We start from the raw sequence: 27,507 nt of genomic DNA on the forward strand, positions 1-27,507 counted from the left end.
ACACTTCAGTGAACTTGCGACAAGTACATGCACTTAATCTAGTCCTTGCCCTATATTTCCACTAACATGCATGTCTGAAGTATGATATAACTGAATTTTGCTTACTTGAAAGTTCAGCAGCCATTAACAGTGCCCTGTGTCAGAACAGAGGGAGCTGTCTGTTTAAGCACTCTCACATACTTGTTTTAAATAAAAGTATCCTATGAGTTTCAACATACAAAAACCCAAAGAGCAGTTTTTCCCCTACAGTATTGCATCTTACAAGAGAAAGACCATCACTAGATAAAAGAGTTAGCTAAAACCCAGAACTCAACAGGAAAAGAGATTTGAGACACCACATAACACTTCCTTCTGCAGGCATAACTTTCTTTTTTACAGAAAATAAAACCCAAACATTTTTATTGACTGTACTGTAGATACCTGTACAGAGTGTAAACTTTAATATTTCACCAGATACGTGAATAATTCTGGAGAAAGAGTTATTAAGCACCTTCTTTTCAACACATTTTTGGTATTTACATTAAAACATACCTGATTAAGTGTATGAATAAAATGAATTAAAAGTTATAAAAAGTTATTAAAAATCTTTAAAATGTTTATATGCTTTGTTATTTTATGATAAATATACAATTAAAGAGGAAGTTGTCACACAGTTAAGACTCACTTGGCTCTATTTAAAACTGTTACTGTTGTGTCTGAAGAGGGAGTGAGGAAATGGGGATGTTAGCTTACTACTCTGATCATGACATTGTGAAATGTGCTCTGGCAGAAGCTTCACAAGCCCCATTCTGTTCTGCTGCTGCAGGCTGGCTTGTGGATAAGCTTCCTTCCCAACACACAGTGTGGAAGCCAAACTTCACTCCCAGATTTGTACTGCTAATTTGACATAAGAATATGCATTTTGATTTTCCCTACCTGCTCCAAACTCACTGGTGATAATTACATCAACTTTGCTTTGATTTTCAGCACACTTTTTGCTGTTACTAAACACTGGCACACAAATAGGGGATTACTGTCTTTTTTCTTTTAAGCACCAAGACACAGGTGACATTTCTGGAAATCAGATTTTTAACTGCTGTGGTTTCTCATTGTCTACAAAAAGGCATAGCACAGTTTGCTAAAGGAGGAAGACTTCTAGGCTAGAATTTAAAGACCACTTTCAGGCTAATAGAATCAAGCACAGAATTCTTATTTTAAAAGCCCTCAGGAAACAAATGTGACTGTGTGTCGCTAAAGCCAAATGTCTCAAATGAATCAACATCCATTCTTTGATGAACTCTCAGCAATTGAGATCTATATCTGAAGTTTGTTTAGTGGATTTTAGGAAACTGCTCAGGAATTCACCTCAGAAGAAAAATAAATCTCTTAAAATCTAACAAAAACTTCAAATACATCCACTAGGCAGTATTGATCACCTATAAAGAATCACTTGCTGTGTGAAAGGATCACATGAGCTACTGCCTCCACATTTACCTTTAAAAGCAAGTAGATAATATTACAAGGAACAAGATACAGTTGGACCCAACCTGGGCAGCTCTGTCTTGCTCAACTGCTACAAAACAGTTATTGCCTGTGTGTGTGCTTGTATATGTGCATCATGGCTTTCCTCTCAGCAGCAGGGAGCACTTATCTTTAGGGCCTGATTGTGTTGATAGGAGTGAATTGTTTACAGCACATTTCCAAAAGGCTTCTGCTGCTCTAATATATTTTAATGCTCAGTTTCTTTCTATACAGTCCACTCCCACTGTGTTGTCAGGGCAGCGGCAAGAGCGGCCTCCTGGGGTAGCCAAGCAGAGGTGAGTACAGCCGCCATTATTCACTGTACAGTAGTTATGTCCTGGAAAAGAACAGAGATATAAAACGTTAAAGAAAAAACAGCAAAACCTCAGTAAAACCAATCCGCATAATACAAAAGAAGCGCAGATTACATGACTACACTAGGAAAACAAGCTGTAAGAAGATTGAGAGTGAAACAAAAGTATGCTTTAGGGAGAGGAAAGTCATCATACCCCTGTGTCAGCTTCTGATATTCACCCCAAAGAAAGATCATAATATAAGGACAGAGCAGGAGAGGCAACATGAAAAAAAATGAGCTGAAATGCCTTTCATAAATTGGTCAAGTGGTCACAGACATTAGAATGAAGACACAGTGAGTGAGGAAATACAAGTGCAACACATGGGGACAAAATCCAAAATACTACATGACATCATCCCTGAATACCACCCACTGCAAAAACATGGAGGAGTGACCCACAAAACCAAAAAAAATTAAGTAGGTGGACAGGAGCACATTAATGTGGAAGGGTAAAATGAAAGAGAAGCCAGTGCCAGAAGTAATGGATCTGAGGGGTAAAGCATCTGTTCCAGAAAAAACACTTGAAATGGATATATGATAAGAAAGAAATGATACCAAGGTTCTGAATATTATAAACATACGCATTTACTCAGAGCACACAATGTTGTTTTGTCTTACACTGCCTACCAAAGTGGAACAGTGAATTAACTAGTAAAAACAATGTAACTGATGTCTTAATTATGACATTTATATGTGCTTTTAAGCTGTGAAGAAAGCTTTCAAGTAAGTTTTTCACTCTATATGTTGAATCATTTGAAGAGAAATTATCTTAGTTGTTTGTAGTCTTAAAGTAGAAACACTACAACTTCTGTATTTCCAGCCATGCTGTAATAATGAAAAAAGTGAACTCTTCTGTGATTTCCTAAGAACAACATAACTGAACAGTGATATTGCTTCCCAAGGACAAATTGTTATTCCAAGGGTATTAACTTCCTCTCTTCCAAGTTTCACAAGGAGCTTTTCAATAAGGTATACGAAAAATTTAACATTCCACAGAGCAGAAATACCAGAGCAGCCACTCTACCACCTGCTGTGTTCTCAACATTCCCTTTCTAAAAACATCGGATCTCATTAAGGCCATCTGGAAGACCATGATATTTCTGTACTTTAAAGTTAAAAATCATAGAATCACAGAAACCCTTCCAATGGGTTTGGAAGGGACTTTAAAGATCACCTAATTCCAACCCCCTAGCACAGACAGCGACACCTTCCACCAGATCTGGTTGCTCAAAGCCCTGTCCAACCTGGCCTTGAACACTGCCAGGATGGGTCATAATAATAAATAAGTAAATAAGGCCCTAACCATGAAAACAGCATTCAATTTAGACAATGACAAGATAGCAGCTTTTGCCATGTCAGATACTTCTATTGATCATACACTTGTTCTTTCAAAAAGGACAGACCAGACCCCTTCTTCCCTCTCTATTCTAGTTTCATATGGAAACCACAACTACTGCTTTTACAGCGGGAAAAAAAAAAAAAAGAAAAAAATAGGTAGCTTTTAATTTCTGAGTAATCAAATCTAATCATTGACCAGGTCATCACTAGCTACCTAGATCAGTTGGCAGCTAGTCAATGGGAACCACTACTACATTCATTTATCTGCCAAGGTGCTGCACAGCTGTAAAAACTTGAGAATCATCTGGATTACCTCCTGGGCACTGAGCAAAGGCAGTAGTGATTCCATAGAGACGGGAGCGCTTGTGAGGCTGGAAGTTATCATTTTCTGTTGAAATCGTGCGATCCACTGCTACAACAGCATCCCTGCCATATGCAGAACAGAACATACAGAATGAGATGAATGTGGAAGTACAGGGGAGAACAAAACAAAATAAACAAAAAGAAAGGAAGGCTTTTGAAGTTGCTTCTTTTTTTACAATTAGAAAATGATGCCAGAGGCAAAATCCTCCAAGACATCATCTTTCCTGGACAACTCAAATGAGTCATAACCTTCATTCTAGGCAGCTAAGAAATTTTAGACAGAGCCACCTTACTAAGTTTGAAGGTAATTCCAACACTGGACAATGTCTCTCTACAGGAATGCATTCAACACATTCCCTGTATTCTGCCTCCCTGATGTTTTCTGTGGGAGAGCAGACATTGCAGCTATTATACATAATGATCATGGACAATGTTGTATTTCAGATGGCGCTTGATATCTGGAAAGAATACAGCTAGTCATAAACAATCTTTTCTTCCTGAAAATAAAAGGGCATTTTACTGACAGACCTGTAACACAGTTTCCCATTTCACAAGCCTATTTTAGAGTAGCATTTCCCAGTTGTTAGGTTCTAGCTTGGAAATCCTTACACATATTAATAGCTCTTCCTGGTGGAATTGACGAATTCATTTGTGTAAGAGTTTGCAGACAGAGCCCACACAACCATTTATGTCAAGGAAAACTAAATATTGTTTTCTGTAAAATACAGTAAACTCTAAAGTCATGATCATATGTCAATGGTTTACATAATGTGCCACAAATAAAATGTCAGCAAGACAGCAAAATAAGTATGTTTTTTTTCTTATTGCTGGTTGAACACTCAGATAATATAGGGCATAGGAAACCATGAGTAATAAATTTCAACCCTCTACGACACAGCAAGAACAGCCATAAGGGAAACATGTTAGCTCCCACTCCTTTCCCAAAAACGTTCACTGTTAAAATACTGTCTTAGGGGACAAATCATTATGCTGAAAATGAAATCTCAGTTAACTGGCAACATCAATAGGTCAGCTTTACAGATCCACCCCACCCTGTATCATCTTTCACTAGGAAAGCAACAAAACAGGAATGGGTGAGAAGTCAGACACGAGAAATGCAGTATCTACTTCAGTTTCTACCAGGCAGAAGAACAGATTAAAGCAATCCATAATTTCTTTAGCAGATAACATACCTTCTCCAGTCTGTGTAGTATAAATTCTTCCCATAGCTTGTAACACTAAAAGGATACTGAATTCCTTCAACAATCTTTCGTCGACCAAGCTGATTAGGGTTCATGCATTCCAGCCTCTTGGTACCTGGGTGTAGTAAAACAATTAAGCCTTTGAACCAGAGCAAGAGAACTCTCATGACGGATTAAGGATATGCATAAATATGCAAGCATGAACTGAATAAATTCTCCTTGAAGTCATTCAGTCATTCAGTACTCTGCTTAGTCAAAGCACACCCCCATGCCACATCTCGGCGTGTGCCAAAGACTGGATGGTAAAGCACTTTGGTACTAATGCTAATCAACACACTTACAGGAACCCCACATGGCCAGTGAAACCATGGCCATTGTTCACAAGCTGAGATTCCCGTTTCAGATACCAGTATCCTCAGGCTGAAGTGGAAGCTGACTCTATTCGGGAGGGATACTTCAGCCACTAACCAGTTCTACCTCCTCTGGAAGGCATTTTTGCAAAGTTAGTTTGGCGAGAGTGTTCCCAAAATGCTTGCTGGGTTAGGCCATGAAGGCAAGACTGCAGAAAGAATATCTAACTTGTAGATGCAAATAGGATGTAAAAAGGTCTACCTGAAAGGCTACTATACACACTGAGAACACTGCCAGTGAATGTGAATGCCTGTAGGTTTCTCTTAAGTAGTTTCAAACTAGGGGAAAAGAAAAAAAACAGAAGAAAGAAAATGTGAGAATGAGAGGAAGAGAGAAAAAGAAGAGAAAAATAGCACCAGGAGATACATTTAAAGGTAGGAGAAAGTGTCTTACAGTGAAAAAGAGAGCTCGATCTTTTTAGTTTATCAAAAGCTTGAAAGGTGACTTGAAGTGTAAAAGCACCTCCACAGGAAGAGATCTCTGGTAGAGTCTACAGAATGAAAGACAGCAAGATAAAAAAAAAAAAGTTTAACTGAGAATTAAAAGCACTTTGTTGTTGTTTTTGACTGGCGGGACACTGGCACACAACTAATAATGGGTTGGTGGCAGAACCTTCATCTCTTGATCTTTAAATCTAGTGTGACCTGCTTTTTCAATAGTTGATTCAGTCACTTATAAGCTGACTTTTGCCCAAGGTTACAGGTCTTGCAACAGTGCCATTATGATATTCTGTAGGGCCAGATTAAATGAATCACTGTGTTTTCCTGGTCTTAAGATCACAACTTTTTTTACAAAGGCCTAAGCACTACCTAAAGACATAGCCACACACAAGACACACATATACAAACCTGTTGCATTTCTAGAAATTTTTGTGATCAGAATTGAAATCTTTCAGCTTTCACACACTCTGATGTAAATACTACAGCAGTAGTAACAATGAATAAATTGAGAAAATATTAAAGCCAAAAAGACAGACATGAAGACTGAGACGCAGCCCAAAAAGCTATTAATTGGCTGTGGATAATTCAGGATTGGATATACTTATTCTATTACTATTATGAAGAAAGACTTTAGCAGCTCTTCACCTGCATCAACCCAGCACAGCATTGAGGAATAAGGATCAAATGTCAGCCCATTTGGTAACCCAAGATCATCTTTAACAAGAATTCTTCTGTTTGTGCCATCCATGTATGAGGTTTCAATTTTAGGAGCTTCTCTGTTCCAGTCAGTCCAGTACAAGTTTCTTAAGAGGAAAAAAAGGTAAGAATTAAGACAGTGACTGATCTCAGAATATTGTTGTAATTAAGAAAAATGCTAAGGACATAAAAGTAATATGTGCACACCTTAAATCATTTAAATAAATAAGGATGACATTGTACAGAAAGAAGGGTTGTCTTGATGGAAATGAAAATATAAATATTTAAATCTAGTATTTTAGACCAGTAACCTTGAAAAAAGAAAAAAATATTCTTTTAGGTAAGAGCAACACTTGTCATCCTGCAAACAATGTACCTAAAGTGAGGTACAAATAAGTATTTGACAAACATCTCAACAAAATATCACAGTATTACCTAGCAGGTATTTTACAAGTTTTACTTCCAGTGTACCACTCAGACAGAGGACACAGGTACCATTTCTGTTTGTTAGTTGCTTTAGGAAAAGCTAGTGCTATTATTGTCTACATACAGCCTAAAAACATATGCCATTGTTAAACAAATAAATAAAACCCAAACTTTGCACATGCCTCTTGACAACATATCCATACCCTCTCATAGGATCCACAACAATTGCTCTGGGGTTCACCAGGCCAGTGTCAAAAAGGATGCGACGCTGGCGCCCATCCAGCCTGGCCACTTCTATTCTATCCAGTTGAGAGTCAGTCCAGAAGATGTTGCGACCCAGATGATCTACAGCTATCCCTTCAGGGCTTCCCAAGTCTGCAGGAAAACAGATTAAAACATGCCTATTTATTCCTAATATACAATGTCAGTCTCATAAGCATAACTGTTAACTAGAGATAGATTTTCTTCTGCTTTCTGGCTATGGTCCAACAAAAGCTGCTTCATGTCAGTTGGAAGACAAATATGCAATTTGCCTTATGAAGTTCAAATGCACAAAATTTTCATAAATACGTAGTATAACAGATTCTATGAGGAAGCAACTTGTCGTGCACGTGAGCTTTCCTTGGGGGGTGGGCACAAAAAAAAAGTTGATAGTAGAGAAATAAATAGAGATTATCAGAATCTTTTTCTATTCTCCTTAACAGGCCAAGATCTAGAATGGATTTTATAATCCTTAATGTTTCCTCTTCTTTGGTACTGTCATATGTGGTCTCTGAAAACCGGATTTATGCTAAATTTAGCCAATGCAATCCTTCAAGATAATCAAGCTCCAAAGCACTAGAGATAATGATACTAGTATTTAGCTCCAGTTCTTTGTTTTTGCAGAGCAATTCTTTTTGGAACATTTTAGTACTGTATGTACACAGTTTTTCTTGGGCAGTTAGTTGTTCCAAAAGCAACAGGAACTAGCAGATAATGACATTACTAATATTAAAGCAGTAAGTTCTAGCACAGATGAAGGATGCAGAGTAAATATGTAGCTATAAGGTTTAATTCAGCCACTATGAAAAACAAGATTCATACATCCACTGAAAAAGAGCAGGCAGGCTGTGTGGGTTATAGTGAAGTCAAAGCAAGTTAAAAAGCAAATTCAGTCTGATTTCTGTTCCAAAAGAAAGAGCATTGTACATAATCAGTCCCAAAAGAAGATGAAGTGACACTTCATACCAGCCAGCTGTTGAAAAGAGCCACCTTTCAAATGCAGATCCACACATCATGTAACTATCCAAGAATGACACAATGTGACCCTGTAGCATGCTGTTGATTTTCAAGTTTATTTACTGACAGCCATTAAACAAGCAGTATGTGAGACAAACAGCCTTTGTGGAGAAAAGGCATATGGTCCAGAACACTGGGCAGAGCTGGCTAAAACTTGCTACCGTGACTTCGCTATGAATAATGGTTGCACAATAGCTTCAAAATCAACAGAGAGAACCTCTGTCCTCTCACACAGGTAGATTACACTTACCACACTTAACCTGGACACATGACATTTTGGATGTATATTCATTGCTGAAGAGGCAGAAAAGAACAAATAAGATGCACCTCACTGCTTCTGACTCACAACTCATACAGAGTGGGTGCCCAAGAAAGTGAATCAGTTATATCTCTTGTCCTCCAAAGGGCACTTGGCATCCTTTAACTTAGTTACACTGACTTCACACTATTACCTGTACTTCTCCAACTGCCCCTGAGGAGCTAAACTTGTCATTGCAAGAAACCACCCTCCCTGTATATTTCTGACCCTCAAATGTTTCTACTTTTCTTCTTGCTCATGGCAGTGGCTTCCTTTTTTAAGGTGCCGTTGGTGATAATCCCCAGTCTCTGAGATTACCAACTGGCGGCAGTGGAGCTCCCAGTCTCTTTTAGGAACGGAAGAAAGTAGCAGGCAAAAGATCTTCTGCCACCGATTTTCAGGAGCCCCTGTTCCCTGACTGGTTTCCTTGCTTCATTTTTCTTGTGTCAGCTATATGCCAGGAGATTTAAAGAAGTCTCTTTGTCCTGTTGACAGTGAGCCAGAAAAAACTGTCCCCCATGGAAGGATAAATGAATACACAGCCTTCATGTATCACCAGTCTTTCCTGAGGCATAAATATATTCCTGCTATACTGTCATCAGGCCTGATAGTCACAGGCTCTGTCCCTGAGGACATGCTTGTATAGTCATGTATGGCTGATAAGTTACTAGTACAAAGAGGAAAGCTCTCCTTCCCAACCTGCCCTCCACAGCTGCAAAGCTCAGAAAGCCTCCACAGGCTATACAGCTGCAGCGATGGATGAGAACTGGATGGAGCTCCACAATAAAACATGTTTCTGCAAAGTAACACAACTTGGATCACAAGAGTTTTCACTAATAAAAAAAACAGTGCATTCCACAAAAATACATGAGAACTGAAGAAAGCAGCTGCAGCTCACAGGAGGAGAAGGCAAAGATCAAAACAAGTGATTCTCATGAGTTTTCTAAGAGGGAGGCATTCTCTTATTTCCTGAAATTTTAAAGTTTCAGTTTTGGGCAGCATTGAAGACATCCATTCAAATACTGAATATTCAGCCTTCTTTTATTCTGACTCCTTACTGAAGAGCCCGTTAACATATGGAAAGTAAAGTGCAACAGTGTTCAACATCTCTTCAGGAACGGCATTCACTTTGTATGCAGACAACAGAACAGAAATCATGAGATGTCTGTGCACATAAAATGTTATTTGTGGCAGATAAAACCTGTGACATTTCCATGTGGCATTGAAGCATCTTGAATTACCTAAACCAACCGAATTTAGTTGAAAGCATTCACAAATATTCTAAAAATATTTTATACATTGCAAGATTTTTTATGTGTGCTCACACTCATTAGACTAATTCACATCCACATCCAATTTTTTAGCAATAGCAATATCCCTCCATTTTTAAAGGGCAGAATCTGAGAAAATAATAGTGGAAATTAGAAATCCTTTACCCACAGAAATGGAGAATTTGTGAATATACAGGCACAGGCTTACACTACAGGTTAGAGTCCCTTTCAGATTAAATATGTTGAGATGAAAAAGACATCTTTCAAATATCTCAAACTGGACAGAAATATGAAGCTCTGTAATTGCCGGAATGGTTAGGGATGGTCTTAAGCTCTCCATTTGCAGGACAATGGTAGGATCCAAGCTGCTTCCATTTTCCACTGCCCCTAAGAGCCTGAATGGAGTCCCAGCAAGCTGGTTATTTTGAAGTACCAACTCCAGGCGGAGATACTCAACCCATCCAAAGAAAATTAAAGCAAGTTTGTTGTAGAGTTTTAAAACTGGTTGATCATTTTTTCTAAAATCATTTCCTAAGTATTTGTGACAAGGGATCTGCAAAGGATCAAAGCACAAGCAACTTCCTTAGGGGAAGGAGTGTAAGAAGAGGACATAAACCATAAAAGCATTAACTTCACAATACCCTCTAGTCCAATTCCCAAATCCTTGAGCAACTCTAAGGGCAAAAACTGAACAAGGTGGCTTTACTCACTTTTATTTTACAGCTTGACTGGGAGGCATGGAAAGGTGGTTAGAAACTGTTTCAGCTGTGACTTCACAACTGTTTGACCCACAGCCCAGGAACAGAGAGCAGGGGCTCTTCTCTTCAGCCTCTGCTCACCAGTCATTTTTCAGCAGAGCAGGCAGCTGACAGGCAGAGAACAGGAGAGAAACTGACACCTAAATCTCAGCTAGCCAGCATCTGTCTTGCTTGCCAGATGAAAAAAATAAGTGACACCCACAGATGATATTCCACAGAACATACAAATGCAACTCTACTCAGCCTGAGTTTTGATTGCATTTAATACCCATTCAACAGCAAACTGACAATCTATCATCCCCTTTTCAGATCATAAGTACACTGAAAAATGATGGGTCTAACTCCAGTACATGACCTAGGTTTTAATGATAACCTTCTTCACATAGTTACATCTTGTAGCCATTGCATGTAAGCAAGAATAATATCTATCTACAGCAGTGTGAGTTTAGCCTACCTATGCATTCCATTCTTCATGCCCAGAAGCATGGAACCTTTCCAGCATGGTTGACAAGACATGACTACAAAAGAGGTAGGCTACACAAAGACTGCCAGGCTGAGCACAACATAGCACAGCCACTCTTCAACAGGGGAAAGTGAGGCCTTGGCTTTTTTTAAAAATCCAGGTTGTCATGACTTGGGGATTTGCCCGGAGATTACTAGCTGTGCTGCCCCACTTTAGTGGCAGCCCTTAAGATCTCACCACATGTAGAGAGAAGTAAATGCCTCAAAAGCCTGCCTCAAAATTCCTCCCTAGAAGGGACAAAGCATCCAAAGGAGGACGAGTTTGGGTTTTGGTTTATTTGTTTGGTTTTGTTTTTTTTTTGTTGCTTTTTTTTTTTAAAAAACATTCCTAAATGCAGCAAAAACATAAGCAGTACCTAAGACTGTAATTAGGTACAGATATCCTCTAACCATTTCTGTGAGAAGCTGAGACACTGTCCAAGGCCCAGATTATGAGTCTCTGAACCCTGCACACATTAGTGCCTTGAGATATGCTTTAAAAATCACCAGAGCAGCTTGATTCATCTTTAAAAACTCTCAACTTTTTATAAAAATGTTACCAGTGATGTTCATAAGGTACTCCGTGGTTTGACAGATACAGTATTCTGCAACTGCAGATAAGGACAGAAACATCTCACTGACATGCTGCTCCACTTCCAGCCGTAAAGTTAGTTTATTTAAAGAGATCCGTCTTCTTGCCTATCTTAGCAGTAGAAAGATAGATGAAGGGCTATTGCGCAGGGAGCAGATCTTTTTTCAGTTTATGTTATCCATGCTTTTTGGCTATTGCTTATGCAAATAATTCCCACATATAATGCTATATCTCAGGCAATAGCTGGGAAATACCTGTTACTAAATTCATGTCTAATGCCATTCTTAGGGAGTAGCAAGAGGAAGAGTTTTGTGCTGTTACCTGTTTTGATGATGGTTGTTGGCTCCCCACCATTCAGGCTAGCCCTGCTGATTGAAGGGCCACTGATGTCTGTCCAATAAACCATCTTGTCTGTGCAATCGTAAGCAACTCCAATAACAACTTTGTCCTGTTGGTCAACAAACAAGTTACATCACCTTATGTTAAATAACAATTATTTGCCAGCAGCACTAGCTTACACATCTAAGTCTCAAGCCTAAAAAAAAATCCCAAATTCTAGTATGTATGTATCTGCAATTGTCCAGGCAGAAGAAGATAGAGTTTGAGTTTAGAGTTGAAACTCTTTCCTCCAGGCAAATGAAAGTGACTTTCAGGGTAAAACAATTTCACATGGATTCTCAGGTCTGTCACCATTGCTGCTTTTGTGACTCACAACTTCTTAGAAAGACTATCAAAAAGCATTAAACCAGACACTCTTACTCAGTGAACGTTAATGGCGTAGGTTACAAAATCTAAACACCTCTATGCTGCAAAACACTGTCACTTTGCAAATACACAATGCTGAGACAACACAGAGACAACACTGTTAGAGATGGAAAGATTTTGCACACTATTTTACTTCATTTTTATATTACTGCAACAGCACTTTAGTCAAGAGACAAAAGCTTGATTTTACCTTTACATCACAGCACAGTTTGTGATACTATTTACTGAACTAAATCTGTGTAATTTAGTCAGTATTTGGACTCTTAATATTCACAAGCAATGTCAAAAGCAGCCACCATACTACCTGGTCTTGCTATCTATTAGAAATACAGTACCACTGGAACAAAAACAGAAATCCCAGGCTTTGGGCAAAACAAATTAATGTGATGAAATTGGAAGCGAGAAGAGTTGGCTTGTGTCACAGGTGATGGGAAAGATAGGTTCTCAGAAGAAGGGATTCATTCTCAAGGAAAAGGATTCTTAGGACAGTAGTAAGAAGTGTGGGAAAAAGATTTGCCACCCACTGGGCCTGCACATGGAGAAGAAAGCAAAAAAAACAAACAATAATAATCTATATATATCTGTAGCCAAGAAGTGCAGAAAACTGACTGAAAACCAGGAAGAGATCAAGACTTAGGAAGAAAGCTGGAACAACTGAGAAAGAAAAATAAGGCCTCTCCATATACTCGTCTTGTAAGTCTCCTAGACTTCGATATCAGAGTCAGAAAGCAAATGGAAGTGAGAGTTTATGTGATGAACTGGTGGAAGCATGTGAGATCACAAATATTAGATTTTTGTCTTATGAGCTATTCTTTAAAGGCAAAGCATTTTTTCTATAGCTCAGTTTTAGGCTTTTGACTATGCAGGTCAGGAATTTTCAGTGGCAAAGTGATGGGATACTGAAATTTTAATCAAAGGTAAAATGGAGTTTGGAACTTAAATTATTAAGTTATATAGATAAAACACTCATCTTTGTCACACATCTTAAAATAAATAGATTTAGTATAGTAGGTTACTTACTGGAATATGCAGGAGTGCTTTTGCACCATTTTTCTTCATATTGTTCCCCTCTAGTGGAACATGTTCAATTTTACCACTTTGGGCAAAAAGCAAGTGCGTTCCTGGTGGCAGAGGTACTGTATCTGGTCGAACAGAGGGCCCAATAACAACAGGAGGAGCAGCTGTGCTCAGACCTTGTTAACAGAGAAGGAAACGGATAGGGATAAAATTAGCTTGTACAGCATAACAAACTTTGTTATTTGCAGAGACACAATTACAGTCAGACTTCATAGAAGGAAACAGTCCTATAAACAGACACTAATAGCTATAATTAGATGCAGAAAGCTTCCGATTTTTTTCCCCCTTGGCTGACAGAGAAGGACCAATTGACATAATAGGTCTTTTCATGTTCAGTTCTGTAGTTGCTCTTTCCTTCTACTCTTTAGAAGGACCTATCTTATTTCACAGAAGGATGCATTTCACAGCTGAAGTGAGGAAGATGTAGGAAGGAGCATTCTTATTATCCTGAGGCAAGTCTGTTACCACGCATTCAGATTTGCCACATCTCCCAGACGGCAGAAACTACAGGACCCCTCACAGTTTCAAGGCAGAAAAGAAGTAAGAAAACCAGATTTTTATCCAGAGGCTCACCACAGTGGTTCAGGTGCCCTGACTGAAGGCAAAGCACATGCTGGAGTTACTGAATGGCTGCAGCATGAGCCATATTATCACTGAGACAGCAAAGATCTGCATTGCTCCAAGCCAGTGCTGTATTTCTCAGGGGCATGACTAAGACCCACATTTGGGGGCCAATGCACCTGGGTCGAAAGACACCTACGAGGAACAAGTACTTCAGACACTTACATGGTGGTCGAACTCCTGGGCCACTTCTGGTGCCACCAATCTCATTTCCATCCCTATCCACACACCAACAATATCCACTGCCAGAATGGCACTGGGTAGGTAGGTAATTCCCATGTTCATCACACTGGGGAATGAAGTGATGAACTCCCATCTCCCTTGGAAAGAACGCGCTTCCACTTCCAAGAGCTGCTTCTCGCTCGTGTTGGCATTTGGTCTTTTCCACTTCTGTGAGGAAGGTAAAAAACGAAAAAGACCAGTGACTATTTCCATTATAACTATGTTCCATAAACAGTTAATGTATACTGACCACTTATGATGCAAGTATTCTTACTGCTGGAGGAGCACAGCAGTGTTACAAACCTTGAAGGCATATGCCTTCAGTGCACCATCAGGAAGTCTGCCCTGTGTAAATATGTCTCATTTGCCCTAAACTTACATCACTTTATTTTTTGCTGTCTAGTTTAAAACAGAACAAACAGCCCCCCCTGTAGCTTCCTACACTGAAAGGTCATAAACAGAAGCTGGAAAACCCAGTCTTTCTCCCTGAGGCACATTAGCAAGAACATTCTGTCCGGCTTATGAACCCTACATCTACTTACATGATGATTATCCATGGACCTTAAAATGTAACTAATCAGCCAGACCATACAGTGGATAAAGGATTTTTTGTAATACTAAAAGTCAAGTTTCCCTTCAGAGCCACAAGAGAAAGCCGCTACATGAGACAGATGCTGAGTCCTCTACAGAACCTAGGAATTGAAACTCCTCGTTGCTTTGATGTATATTAGATTTTTTTAGAGCTTGGTTATCAAGTTTGAGCACTCGTTTGATACTTTTGGACTTAAGAAGGAACTGCAAGGACAGAGTACCCATAAGAGCATAACTAAGGCTATGTAGAAAAAAGGAATACTACTGTGTATGCAGAGAAACATATGCAAACCAGCTACACCACATGCATATGTATTGTTGTAGAGATTACATAGGAAAGACTAACTTCCCAGATTAACAGGAGATTCAGGGTTTCAGTTAGTTTGGTTTCAATTTTACAAAACAGTCTGGACTAAAAGATACATCTTATTGTATTATCTGTTATGTGATAGGGAATGTCATCTGGATCGATATACCCTTCTAGATACAAAACAACATAATGAAATTAAAAGAATACAATAAAAATAACATCTTTCCTTCTCAGACAAAGAAACCTGGCTTAGTTTTACTTAACACTTGAGACCTTGAATAGTTCTGTGCACTGGGAGAGAAAGAGCTCTAATTATTTTCTTTTCCTTGTCAATGATTCCTGCAGACAGTTAGAAATACTTACGACAAACTGCCTGCTGAAGAGGCTTTAACATTACATTTCCATTTATTCCTTCCTTGTTTTTACATTGCCTGGTGGACAGCATTAGCTATGTGTGGTTCAGACTAGACCCAGCCCAGCTGAGTAAAGATAATCCCCCACACTCACAGACTGTTGTTGTGTAAAGCACACAAATAATAAAAAACTATCCTTCTATTTCATATTAAACTAGTTATGCAAGCAAAAGCTTTGGACAAATTTCATGCACCTGGACACAATTAGTGAAATATAAATGTCTGGAGAACAGCTCACTCTAAACAACTGAAATATTTGGCACCAGCTGTAATGTGGGTGGTGGAGAGCACTGAATCAACCTACAAAGCCAGAGGCTGAAGGAAAGTGCCTCTATCTCAAATTTTCTTTTCATGTATCCAATGCACTATGAATATACAGGTAAAAAATATTGATTCTAGCAACCAGATAATTTTGTGATAGGTTTTGGTTTGGTTTTTCGGTTGGTCTTTTTTTTTTAAGCTCAAATTATATGCATTTCTCACAAGAGAAAGCAGGAGGAATAAAGAATATTGGTAGACTGACCCACCCTATGTTTATTTATTGCAGAACAAAATCTTGACTGTATTCATGTCATCTTTGAGAGACACTATTAGCTCCACCTCAGTGGGATATAAAAGCAAGTGTAAAAGCTGGTTGGTTTTCCTTCCCATATGAAACTCCTAGAATTAGGGAATACTCAACAGTCTACATATTTTTTAATCCACAGACTAAATCAACTTTATGAAAATGAGTTAGCAAATATGAGCGTGTATAGACCCAGACAGGACCCAGGTATAATACATAAAATATATTAGTATTATTGGTAACTTGAAATACCAGTGTACATTCCAATTTCTAGACAATATTCACATTTCTATCTGCAGATTTTAAACAGGAATACTGATAGAATTTTTGAAGAGTACTGATCTTATAATGATCAAGATCAATCTCACAAATGGCCTGCTTGTGCAATTAGCCCCACTGAAGTCAAGAGACTAGTCAAGCAAAATGATTTTCAAAATTAGTACTCAGCTTCTAGAAGGCAGAAAATACGATTTGTTCTTTATAAAAAAGTCTCATCAACACTGATTTTTCGGCTGCATAAAGAGATGTCAAATACCCTATTGCCACTCACTTTTAGGGATAATTTTTGTGTTTTACTGCTTCTGTGCTCCTGAAAGCATCTTATATTTGCTATAACTTTTTTAACAGTATCAAGTGTGATAAGTAATCCATGTTAAAGAAATATTCTGGAAAGGAACATGGTAGTACTGGCTTTATTTATATGTGTCAACTCCATCATTTTAACCTGTCTTTCAACATTAAAATCCTTTCAACTAACATGAATTTAGCCAATATTAAAATTTATAAATCAAAACAACCCCTAAACTAGTTATAACGGTCCAAACCAGGCACTTGTAATTCACCCTGTATTTTTTTTCTCTCCTAATCTCTGAATCATGAGCAGAATTACTGTGCTTACAGTTTAGAGACACCCAAGGAAAAGCAAGCTGAATCCCAGTCCAGTGTTGTAGCCTATGCAGCAATAAAGGCTCAATAATCTGAGATAGCAGTGACATCTGTTTGGGATAAATGGTCTGCTTACACAGTTAATACATTTTACTCGGTGTGTTTAAGAGAAGATGGATCAGTTTTGTAAGTTTTAAATTCCATTGATTAACTGCCTGAGATGAGGCTAGCTATGATAGAGTTGGAAAGATGAGATTGACACAGTAAATAAAGCACATTCCCTGCCTTGATCAGCTAACAGCACAAGTTAAAATATCTAACAAGAACTGGCACATATTTAAGTAGTCCAAGGGCAAGGCTACTTTGTAAGCCAGCTTTCCAGACACAACCTTTTTAGTTAGTAACTTTCCTTTCCTTCATTACAGTAGCCTAAATGAGGTTTCTTGGTGCTCTTCCTTTAATATTAATACAGTAATATTTCATCCAGTCAAGACTTCAAAGATACAGAACAATTAACATTAGGACAGTTCTCTGATCCCTTGATTAGCATGAAAAAAAAACCAAAACACTTCCATCAACTACAGCAGGTAGAGCTAAGAGCAAGTAACACCTACTGGGTGTAGCGGTGCTGTTAGATCTGCTACTTTACCTGATTGTAACAAATGGAAACCAAGTCATGTCTATTTCAAGACTCCGTATCTATAGGTTATCAGCCCTGATTTTCAGAGGTTCTTACCAATCTTGAAGCCCACATTGGAAAGCCAAGCCAAATGATCATGTCAATAATAAGAAAAATGGTATACACTAGGGTTAGTTCATACTGCCAGAGGTGAAACAAACAGTAAGAGCAAGACCTGGGTTATCTTCGGTAATGCAGTAAGGTAGTGTTGGCAACAGCATTTTATGAGCAGCAGAACCAAGTTTCAATATTTTTCAGTATCTGTGTTTCAACATTACTGATTAGATGTTGTTAAAAAAAGTGAGTAAAAATCCATTCTCACTTTCTTTCAATGCAGTTGATGCTTGGCTGATGAGGGTAACACGCTGATCCAATAGCTTGTGTTTCCCTATGGCACTCTACCTACACCCACAGGACAGTATCATTTTCAAGACAAAGCAACATGGTGTGGGCTACCATAATTTGATACACAATTAAAAATTGACAAATCACCTGAGACAGTGGACAGATGTCATGAAGTAGTGATATTTCTAGTAAGTTTCCATATTACCTTAGCCTTGGTTTTAAATTTCCTTATCAAGAAATTTGATACCCTTATCAGGATTGCATCATTTCTGGAAGACAAATAGGCCATAAACATGACAGCAGGACCTCATCACTAGCTAAATTGAGCTTATGAAAATCAACCAGTAGATTCACACAGCCAAATGGAAAGTTACACTTCTTGGAATAGCTGTGTAGTCCATCCTCTAAAGATATAGACCTCTCTTGGAAACCACAATCAAAAAGAGCTATCAGCAGATAAGTGCAAGCAGATAAGCTGTCAACACCCAGCTCAGTGCTATAGGCATTGTGAGGGTGTATAAATAAGAGCTCAGCATGTACACAGGGAATAACACACAGGTATAGAAAAGCAATGTGGGATTCGGGAGATGATTCTCTGGTACCCACAGTTCAAAAAGAAAACGAAAAACTGAACCAGTGTAGAGAAAAGAGCTCTTAAGAGAGAAACTATAGCATGGAACAGAGATTAAAGGCTTGATGAAGAATTTATGTTCCATGGACACCACAGTACACACAAGTCAGATTAGAGATGTAGAACGGTGCATCCACTTGCTTGATAAGCTACTAGTAGCAATCTGAAATTTAAAAGTCATGGACATATATCATGGAACTTGAAAAAAATGAAATGGGAATAGCATGGATATGCAAAGCAGCCAGATGAAAACCAAACATGTAAGCACTTCTCAGGTAAGTAAAGAAATAAACAGAATTGGGGAAAAAAACCCGCAACCTAAAGCCCTGTAGAAGTACTCAAGATCTTAAAGGAAAGCTCTTGAAACAGCACTGCAGAAAATGATTTATGGACTTTTCCAAAAACAAGGGAGGCTAAGGAAACAGGATGAGAAACAGAGATATATGGGACATCTTCCATTTCGCAGGGGATTTTAGTATGAAACCCTAAACCAAATTAAATTAAATTCTGCAAAGACATCTAGAAATTTTTAAAGATCTGACATAGATACTCAAACAGGTTTTCATTCATCCACAAGCTAAAGGCAGAAGTAATTTAAAACTGTGTCCAGAATCAGTATGTAGTCAGAGAGTACTTTTTAATTTCCTATGTGGGTTACTTTATTCCCCATGTATCACAATGAGTTATATTGGACATATTTAATTGCTGTTCTCAGACTTTGTCTCCCCATTCCCCCCCCCCCCCCCCCCCCAAAAAAAAAAAAAAAAAAAAGAGAGGAGTATAAAACTCAAAAATCAACAGACTTGCTTTAGTCCCTTCATTTTTCCTTTGTAATCTTCACTTACAGCATTGCCTCGCTAAGTGCATTTCTCATGTGAAGTGGATTATATACAGCGGACCAGCAAATGACACTTAACAATCAGACCCCTAGTTCCAAGAATCTAGATTTGTTTCTGTTTACTAAACAGTGTCTGGGGTCTGCAGGGGTAGAAGCACTCAGACATCTGGTTTTTTGAAATGGAAAAATGAAGCGTGAGGAAATAATGAAGTACAGACTTCCTTAATAGCTGTGAGCAGTGGGACATTCCAGCATCATTAACTCTTTCCTTAACTTATTGGCTCACTCCTACAGACTCCTGTGCATTATTCAAATCCATTTTACTTGTTAATCTATTTGTTTCAAGAGTTACTGTTCAGCAGTGGTATGATTCAATAGTAGGTTTCATAGAATAATAAAGACACCAAAGAAGCAAGGAATTGTATGCATGGATTGGAAAAGGGTACTGCAAAAAGAACTGAGTATTTAGATGAATGAAACTTTCCATGCCATTAACAACCAGGAAAGACTTAAATTACTTGACTGAGGCTAATTAGATCAAAGCTTTAGTGGCTAAAAAGGGGAAGAAAGGGTCTGTATTCTCTCTCAGCTGAATACAGTACAGCCTCATCTGGAGTCTCCATTCTGAAGCAACTTACTTTACAAATCGGGTGCTAAAGTAAACTAAGATGCTTTTTGCTAGGCTTCAGAAAGTGTATTTTGATTCTATCTCCTGGCAATGATTAACTGTTGGATATATCCATTTAAGAAGTACTGACACTTTAGCAACAGATGACATCCCAAGGGCAGCTATTGTTCTATTAACTCTCTAAGAAGGAAGCAGTAGCTAAATTTGTTGCAAACACTGCCATTGCTGCATACCAGCAGAGCAACACAGCTACTCTCAGCTTCAGTCAGGATTCAACAAAAGTAGGACTTTTTAATCTACACAGATTTTTTTCTGCTCAATGCCTTTCATGAGGAAAGCCAAATTATACAAGTGATTCTAAAGCATGTCTTCTACTAGTAGTACAAGAGTGCTAAAACAGGAACTAATCAGAGAGGCATATATGAAGACTAACAAAACCTGGCAGATCCCACCGACTAAAACAGTAGGTACAACAAAAATTTCCAAAATATTTTATTACTACCATTAAAGCTGTGCCATGAAAAAAAAACAAAACCAAAACCAAACAACTAAGCAAACTAAACAAAAAACTAAACAAACAAAAAAAAACAAACCACAAAACAAACCCAAAACATTCAAGATACAATTGCTCTGCTTGTAGAATGTAAAAAAGCATACAGGATAAGGACAAAAAATAACACAAAGCTACTACAAAATAGTACACTGTGCTTAGCAGTTTAGTAGACACACTAACCACTGCATATGAAAAGGTGGTGTTCTTAACAACAACAAAACCAAACAAAACCCCCCCACTAAAGTATGCTCTCACATACACTCAGAAAAAATTGTGCCCTGGTAATAAAGTAAATCAGTTGGATTCAAGTATCAGCCTACCAAACCATCTGTTTCAGCTACAAAGGGGATGTGCCAGCCATGAAAGCACTATTTCTGCCTCTACAATTCTACCTGAAGAACTGGAAGCTTTGAGGTTTGATGTTGCTTCAAGTTATTCACATCAAGTTTCTCCTCTAGGAGGAATAATCCTGCTTTTATCAGCTAGTTAGTTAGCTAAATATTTTGACACAGGTCAGAAATATGAGGTAGTTCTTCGTTCATCTGGCATTAAAATGAAAATACACATGGACATTCATGCATGAAAAGCTAGCTAAACATAATACTGAAGGACTGACAAAGTGGAAAAAGCTAGAGCTTCAGAATTAAATACTGCAAAACAGCAATGGAAGCGTTTGACATTCTGCAAAACCTGAGTGCTGTCCCATGGGTTTGCCATGCTTTTTAATTAAAGCAACCTGAATGATGCTACTTTGTGCTTTGGTATTCCTTACTTTCTTTTCTTAAGCATACCTTCAAGATCAGAAGTTTTATACTTCAAGGCCCAAAGTACAACACAAGAACAGATGTGTGGGAGGGTGAAGAACTTTCTGCTAAATATAGAACAAGCTGGGTAAATAGAAAAACAACTAAGTACCATTCTTTTTGGACTCTGGCTGGCTATACGTGGCATGGTGGCATCTAGATCCCACTGCAGACAACAGTAGTTTGGTCTCATCCTTCACTTTTCTTCTGAAATTGTTGCTTTTCATTTACAGTGCCAATAATTCCAGATATTTTATGATAAGTAACTACTGGGTATGCAAACCAAATCAACCTGTGACCAAACTTTTACTCAAGGCAACTTCAAAAGACAGTATCAGCTTGGGGCTGAGAACTGCTGAGTATAGAACAAACACAGCATGAAATGGCACATTGAACAAGGTATCACAGAAAAGTGGTAATAGTCAAGATACAGATTTTGACACAAGTTTGGTGAAGTTCAAAAACTGAAACATTTGAGAAAGAATAAAGACCTCAATAAGACAATACACAATTTGTTCCAGAGAAGAACCAAATTAACATAGATCCTTCAATTCCCAAATTATATTTCCTATCCAACTTTCAAGAACTGTAAAATTTTACCTCCTAATACACACCGGAAACCATCCCCACGATACCCTGCCTTACACTGGCAGCTGAAGGACCCAGGAGTGTTGTAGCAGAAAGCATCTGGATGACAGTGGCCCTGTTGACATTCATCTATATCTGTAAAAGAAAAGAGCAATCTCAGGTAACTGTTCCTCCTGATGGACAAATGAGAGCCACAAACTAAAGTGCAAACCTGCCGTATTATTTTCAGGCTTCTGTCTTAGGTTCTGATTGGAGTTAAGAGACAGTTCTGTGAAAGAAAGTCTATACAGAAATGCAAAGAAGGAGGAAGAGAAAAAAAAAAGCAGGCATGTATTTTAGCTACTGTCTCCCATCAAATCTGTGCACTCTGCTGTTCTGATTAATAACTAGCATTAGCTCACATAGTACTTTAGAAATACGTGCCCATGTTCCTCAAGGAAAAGACTTAACACAGCAAGATAAGTGGGATTTGGCCAGCAACATTTCCAACACATAGTTAGGTAAAGCTGCTCCTCTACTGCACTCCAATTGATATGAAACAGAATATGATTTTTTTTTTTACGTAGCTTGAACATCATGTGCCACTGCCTCATTCATATACTTCAGTATAGTGCAAAGTATTGCATCAGGTGAATATCTTGTTTGCTAACTGCAATACTGCAATTTCTGTATTTAACTCATTTTGGACATTCTTTAGTTGAAATACTGAAGAGTGAACTCAAAAGTGAGGGGAGAAAAGGACAAAAGCTATCTTTCAAGTAGACACTTTCAGCTAAACTGTGCAATAAAGAGTATAAAACCCCCCAACAAATGGTGCTACCCACCTTCACAGGCTCGTCCATCTCCAGAGAAGCCAGGGAGGCATGTGCAGATGTAGGCAGACCCTCCGGTGTACACACACTTGGCGCGCTGAGGAATGTCACAGTTGTGTGTACCTGTCTGGCAATGGTTTATGGCATACTCAACAGCTGCAGGTTAGATATAAAGAGAGGAGATGAAAATTTGAATTTCCCTCCGTGAAGTCTAAAGCTGATGATAAGTTTCTAGGGAGAGAAGACTAGCTGTGAAAGCATACAGAAGAGAAAGGAAACAAGGGAAATTAACTGAGCTGGTTTGGGGATTGGGGGATTTCTTTTTTTTTTTTTTTTTTTTTGGTCAAGATCTCCCCCTTCACTGGTGTTAAATCCTCTTATGAATGTTTTACAAGGAACCTAATGCCCTCAGCATCTCCTAGATATTTGTTAATACTGAAGAGGGCAGAAAGGCTACCACAATGACAGATCCTAATATCCATGACAGTTTTGTTTAGAATAAGGGGTCCTGAATACAGAAATGCAAGTCATCTCACAGACATACCTCATGTGTCAGTTAGTGGCCAGTTCACTTCACTGTGAATTACTAGATATCCCACTATACTCATCTAGCACTGACCAAGGGCTGTCATCACTTGGCAACAAAGAGGAGTTGTGACTCACTCAATAGCAGATAGACACATTTGTCAACTCTTGGGGAGATTTTTGACCAACAGTGGAAGCTAAGACCAGTCCTGAAGCTTTTTAGAACTTTCTTGTTGACAGCAGTAACTTTGAAGGTATTGCACTGCTTTACACACAAATTATTTCAGGTAGTCACTGGAGCCCTGCCTATGCTTACCTGTTATGTCAAAGAAGTGGAAAAGAAACCATAGTATTTAAAACAGGAGGAGGCAAAATACTATGAAAAGTTGGGCCCAGAAAGAGGTGAGTTTGCAGTGTGTAGATTTAGGAACAGACTTCCAGCTGCTGTGACAGAGAATCAACTAAGGCTTTCTTTACACAGTTCTTACAGGGAGTTGACAGGGGTCCGAGACAAGACTTTACAATGCTCCTTTCATCACAGTACTCATATGTGAGCTACCACACTACCAGCAGGGAAATAACAAAAATCTACCAGAGTCACATCTGAAAACAGTTGTGTTTTCCATTTCTCTGGAGGAGATGACATCATTGTTAGATTCATTTATATCTCTGTTTGACAAAGCTTTATATTACAAAATAATCTATTCAGAACTGCACAATAAATGCATAAGACTGGGAGTTGGAGCTCAAAGGGAGGGCCCAAATCTTCCTGTTCCTCAGCCTACAAAAAGGAGAACAGGATATATTTACAACTCTCTTCTAAAGAGATCCAGCAAGTCTCACAGTTGGTACGAAAAAGCTGCAGTACTAGAAAAGCTGAATCAGAGTTGGTATCCCACTGCAACCTGCAAAAGCACAAAGATGTTAACTGTTGCCACTTCTGGGGGTCAAGTTGTCTGTGGGTTATAAAATCCTCCCCTGAGGAAAGGGGAAAAAGATTGCCATGATATTTATTTTCAGTTCATTGAGAAACTAGAGCTCATCTTGGTTCTCTTCAGTCTTACAGATGCAAAGTTTGGTTTTTGATCGAAGGAAGGGATCAAACTGAAGTCCTTCAAGCTGGGCAAGGAATTACTTAGTACTTGTTAGAAGTGTGACACATTAACTTCACGAAAAAGTGGTAAAGTGAAGCCAGCATGGTCATGGCTGGAGGGAGGAATGATCCCCTTCAGGTCCAAGTGATTGAAGTGCAGTGGTAGACATAATGGAAAGAACATAAAGTTGCCTTTACACATCTCACCCTATCCCTTCCAGCATTGTGGCAGAAGTTGCTTTTTCCAACTGTTCTGCAACAAAGGGGAAACTTGGGTGCACTGTGAACAGATGTGAATGGCAATTATTACTGAAGTGGAGAAATGGGGCTTGTGATGGAATGCAATATACAGCATGCAAAGCCACACTTTAAGGGAAGCAATGCAACTTTCTGCTGAAAGATGAAGGCTTCTCAGTCTTAACTGGAGAACACTCTTGGCTATAATGAGGAAAGACGTGAATGCATTAGCTTATCAGAGTGTAACTAAACTCCTACCACAAAGCAGTCACAACAGAAGCAAATGTAATCCTCAACTATTATCAGTTATTTCCAAATAAAACAGGAACTGGTTTAATGGTACTGGAAGAGTGTGTATAGGTTTTGTCAGTACAGAATTACTGTCAGGTTGCAAACAGACAAAATTTCTAACAAAGAAAAAAAACCCTAATCTATATCCTATCCTGACAGTTGCAGCTCTAGCGGGAGAGTCATTACCCCTCTTCTAGCTGCCATTTGTAGATTATTTTTTATTTAGCTTTTGATATTTGCAATATAAATGACACCAGAAAGAATCAGATTAATGTTCTGGGGTGTAAAGTTTATGGTTTTTCTTTCTGTATGGAAAATTCACTTTCAATATGCATCCCACACAATCATCTTGCAATTCTGCCAGATACCAAATGGCATTTCTACAACTTCAGTGAAAAACAGAGCAAACTGGAAAAAAAATCCCTTGCTAGGACAACCTTAGTCCAGCAAGTACAGATTAACTCGGGCTCCATCCAGAAAACAAATTATTTTTAATTAAATAACCAGTTCAGTGACAGCTACTGAAGTTTTAATGGCTCATCAACAGACCAGCTAGCTTTCCTCCAAATCACAAAATTTTTAACAGTGAAACGATCTGTAGTTGTAATTTCTTTCTAGCATGATTAACTATCACTTCAGAATAAGCCTGCAATAGCCAAGACACACTCACACTGGTTTAGACCTGTGGGTTGCCTTGTCAAGGGTTGAATCTGTAACTAAAGTCTAATCTGTTAAATTTAATTATTTTGGATTAGATAACAAAAAAACAAAACAAAATGAAACCAAACAAAACCACTAAACAAATAATAAACACCCCCCCCAAAAAAAAACACAAAAAAACCTACCCCTCCCAAAAAACAGCAAACCAAAAACCCCAAAGTCTGCAAAAGCCAAAGTGCAGTACTGCAGAAAATGCAGAAAAAGCCCTACCTCATCCTGTATGTGAGATGCTGTGAAATATCAACAAATCATAGAATCATAGAAATTAGTAACTGCTCACTTTAATTTTCCTGCTTTTAAAAATTTGGATTTTACTTCCATGTGAAATCTACAGCTAATGGTACAGAAAGGACAGAAACATTCAGTAATTTCCACTTTCTATTTGGAAACATTCAGAATGGGGAATTTCTGTAAGATGAAAACAAAGTACTTTGGGCAGCTTCTTCAGTTACTGTTACCTAATGGATTGTACCACTACCTGCACCATGAGTTCCTAAGTTCAACTCATGTTAAAAGTCACTGCAGATCCCTAAAGTTGTTATCTGTCCCTGTGAGATGAATAACAGCCCAAAAGCCCAGTGGGCAGTGCTTTTAAGAAATGTGAAACTTACCAATACAAGTCCGCCCATCAGCTGCAAACTGGTATCCTTCAACACACTCACAGCGGTAGGTTCCCGGCTGGTTGTTGCAGACCGCATTGCTGCCACATAGAGCTGGTTGCTCTGAACATTCATCAACATCTAGAATATTATAAGGAATCCAGTTATTACAAGGATACATTTAATACTGATATCAGAAAAACAGAAACCATGTAACTGTTCAATAATAGCAGACTTGCATATTTAAACCACATCTTTGATAGACCATACCTCTTAAGAGATATTAGTAACCTGAAAATAAGTTTTCAGAAAACTGTATCTTCAACTAATCTGCATTAAAAAAAAAAAAAAACAAAAAAACAAACAAACAAACCCAAGATGAACCACACAACAAAACCACAAAACTGAAACAAAACCACAGAAGAGGTCAGGAAATCAGGAAGAAGGAACCACTGAGAAAACAATAAATGCAGCCTACAAGGTGATCAGAAACAGTGATGACTACTGTGGGAATGTGAACTTCAGGAAATACTTCCCGTTTCATTATCCGTATACACTTCTAATCCACTGCTGCTCAGCTCACAGCACCAGAGGACTGAGAGGGACAACGTGGTGCTGGCATTTTCATTTGATAGTTGTTTTAAGGATTGGAGAGAGGGTTGTGTTTTGGGGGGGGTTTATTAAACAAACAAACACACAAGACTGCCTAAAACAACTCAGTTAATAAAATATGCATCATCCCTATTGGTTAATAATACACAATTTCATCTCTTGAAAACAAGTATTTGTGCTGTGACTTGATTATAAAACAAACCCCAGATATATTCAAAATACAGAGCTGAGAAATGAAAGTCTCCTTCAACAAAAAAGGATTTTCAAAGCAGATCTTAAAATAGATTATTTCAATTGGTTCCACATATCTGTATGTATGCCATTCTTCATCTCCCTCAAGAGCTCGTAACCTTGTTGACTCATTTTAACCAGAACTTGTATTAAATGTCTCACAACTTAGTTCCTACAGATTTTATGAAAAGACAAGCTGGGTAAGAAAGATGTTTTGCAAGCTAGAAAAACGTACCCAAGTTTGACCCTTCAAGAGAGTCAAATGCATACTTTGATTATTGAACTACGCCAGCTACCCCAGCATCCCTCTAACCTATCTTAGAATCATAGAATCAAATAGGTTGGAAAAGATCAGCAAGTCCAACTTTGACCCCAGACCGCCAAGTCCACCATTGACCATGTCACTTTCCCTAAAACAGCCTTTCAGGATATTTTCACTTTGCT

The 27,507-nt window shown here is 38.5% G+C and overlaps 1 protein-coding gene across 1 annotated transcript in view; it reads right to left on the reverse strand.

The window, feature by feature from the left end:
* Positions 1 to 364: 364 nt before the first annotated feature.
* NID1 (nidogen 1) overlaps positions 365 to 27,507 on the reverse strand; it is a 44,834-nt gene continuing 17,691 nt past the window's right edge. Inside the window, exons 10-20 of the mRNA XM_057414485.1 lie at positions 26,233 to 26,361; positions 22,768 to 22,911; positions 21,956 to 22,078; positions 14,058 to 14,282; positions 13,215 to 13,387; positions 11,751 to 11,877; positions 6,935 to 7,106; positions 6,255 to 6,412; positions 4,750 to 4,873; positions 3,507 to 3,619; positions 365 to 1,837 (exon numbers count right to left, since the gene is read on the reverse strand). Of these exons, the coding sequence (XP_057270468.1) occupies positions 1,716 to 1,837; positions 3,507 to 3,619; positions 4,750 to 4,873; positions 6,255 to 6,412; positions 6,935 to 7,106; positions 11,751 to 11,877; positions 13,215 to 13,387; positions 14,058 to 14,282; positions 21,956 to 22,078; positions 22,768 to 22,911; positions 26,233 to 26,361 (1,610 nt within the window). The 3' untranslated portion in view covers positions 365 to 1,715. The remainder of the gene's footprint in view (positions 1,838 to 3,506; positions 3,620 to 4,749; positions 4,874 to 6,254; positions 6,413 to 6,934; positions 7,107 to 11,750; positions 11,878 to 13,214; positions 13,388 to 14,057; positions 14,283 to 21,955; positions 22,079 to 22,767; positions 22,912 to 26,232; positions 26,362 to 27,507) is intronic.

The sequence above is a fragment of the Pezoporus wallicus genome, unplaced genomic scaffold, assembly GCF_028554395.1.
Source record: "Pezoporus wallicus isolate ANWC-B61680 ecotype Strahan unplaced genomic scaffold, APGP_CSIRO_Pwel_v1 contig_8042, whole genome shotgun sequence".
Taxonomy (NCBI): Eukaryota; Metazoa; Chordata; class Aves; order Psittaciformes; family Psittacidae; genus Pezoporus; species Pezoporus wallicus.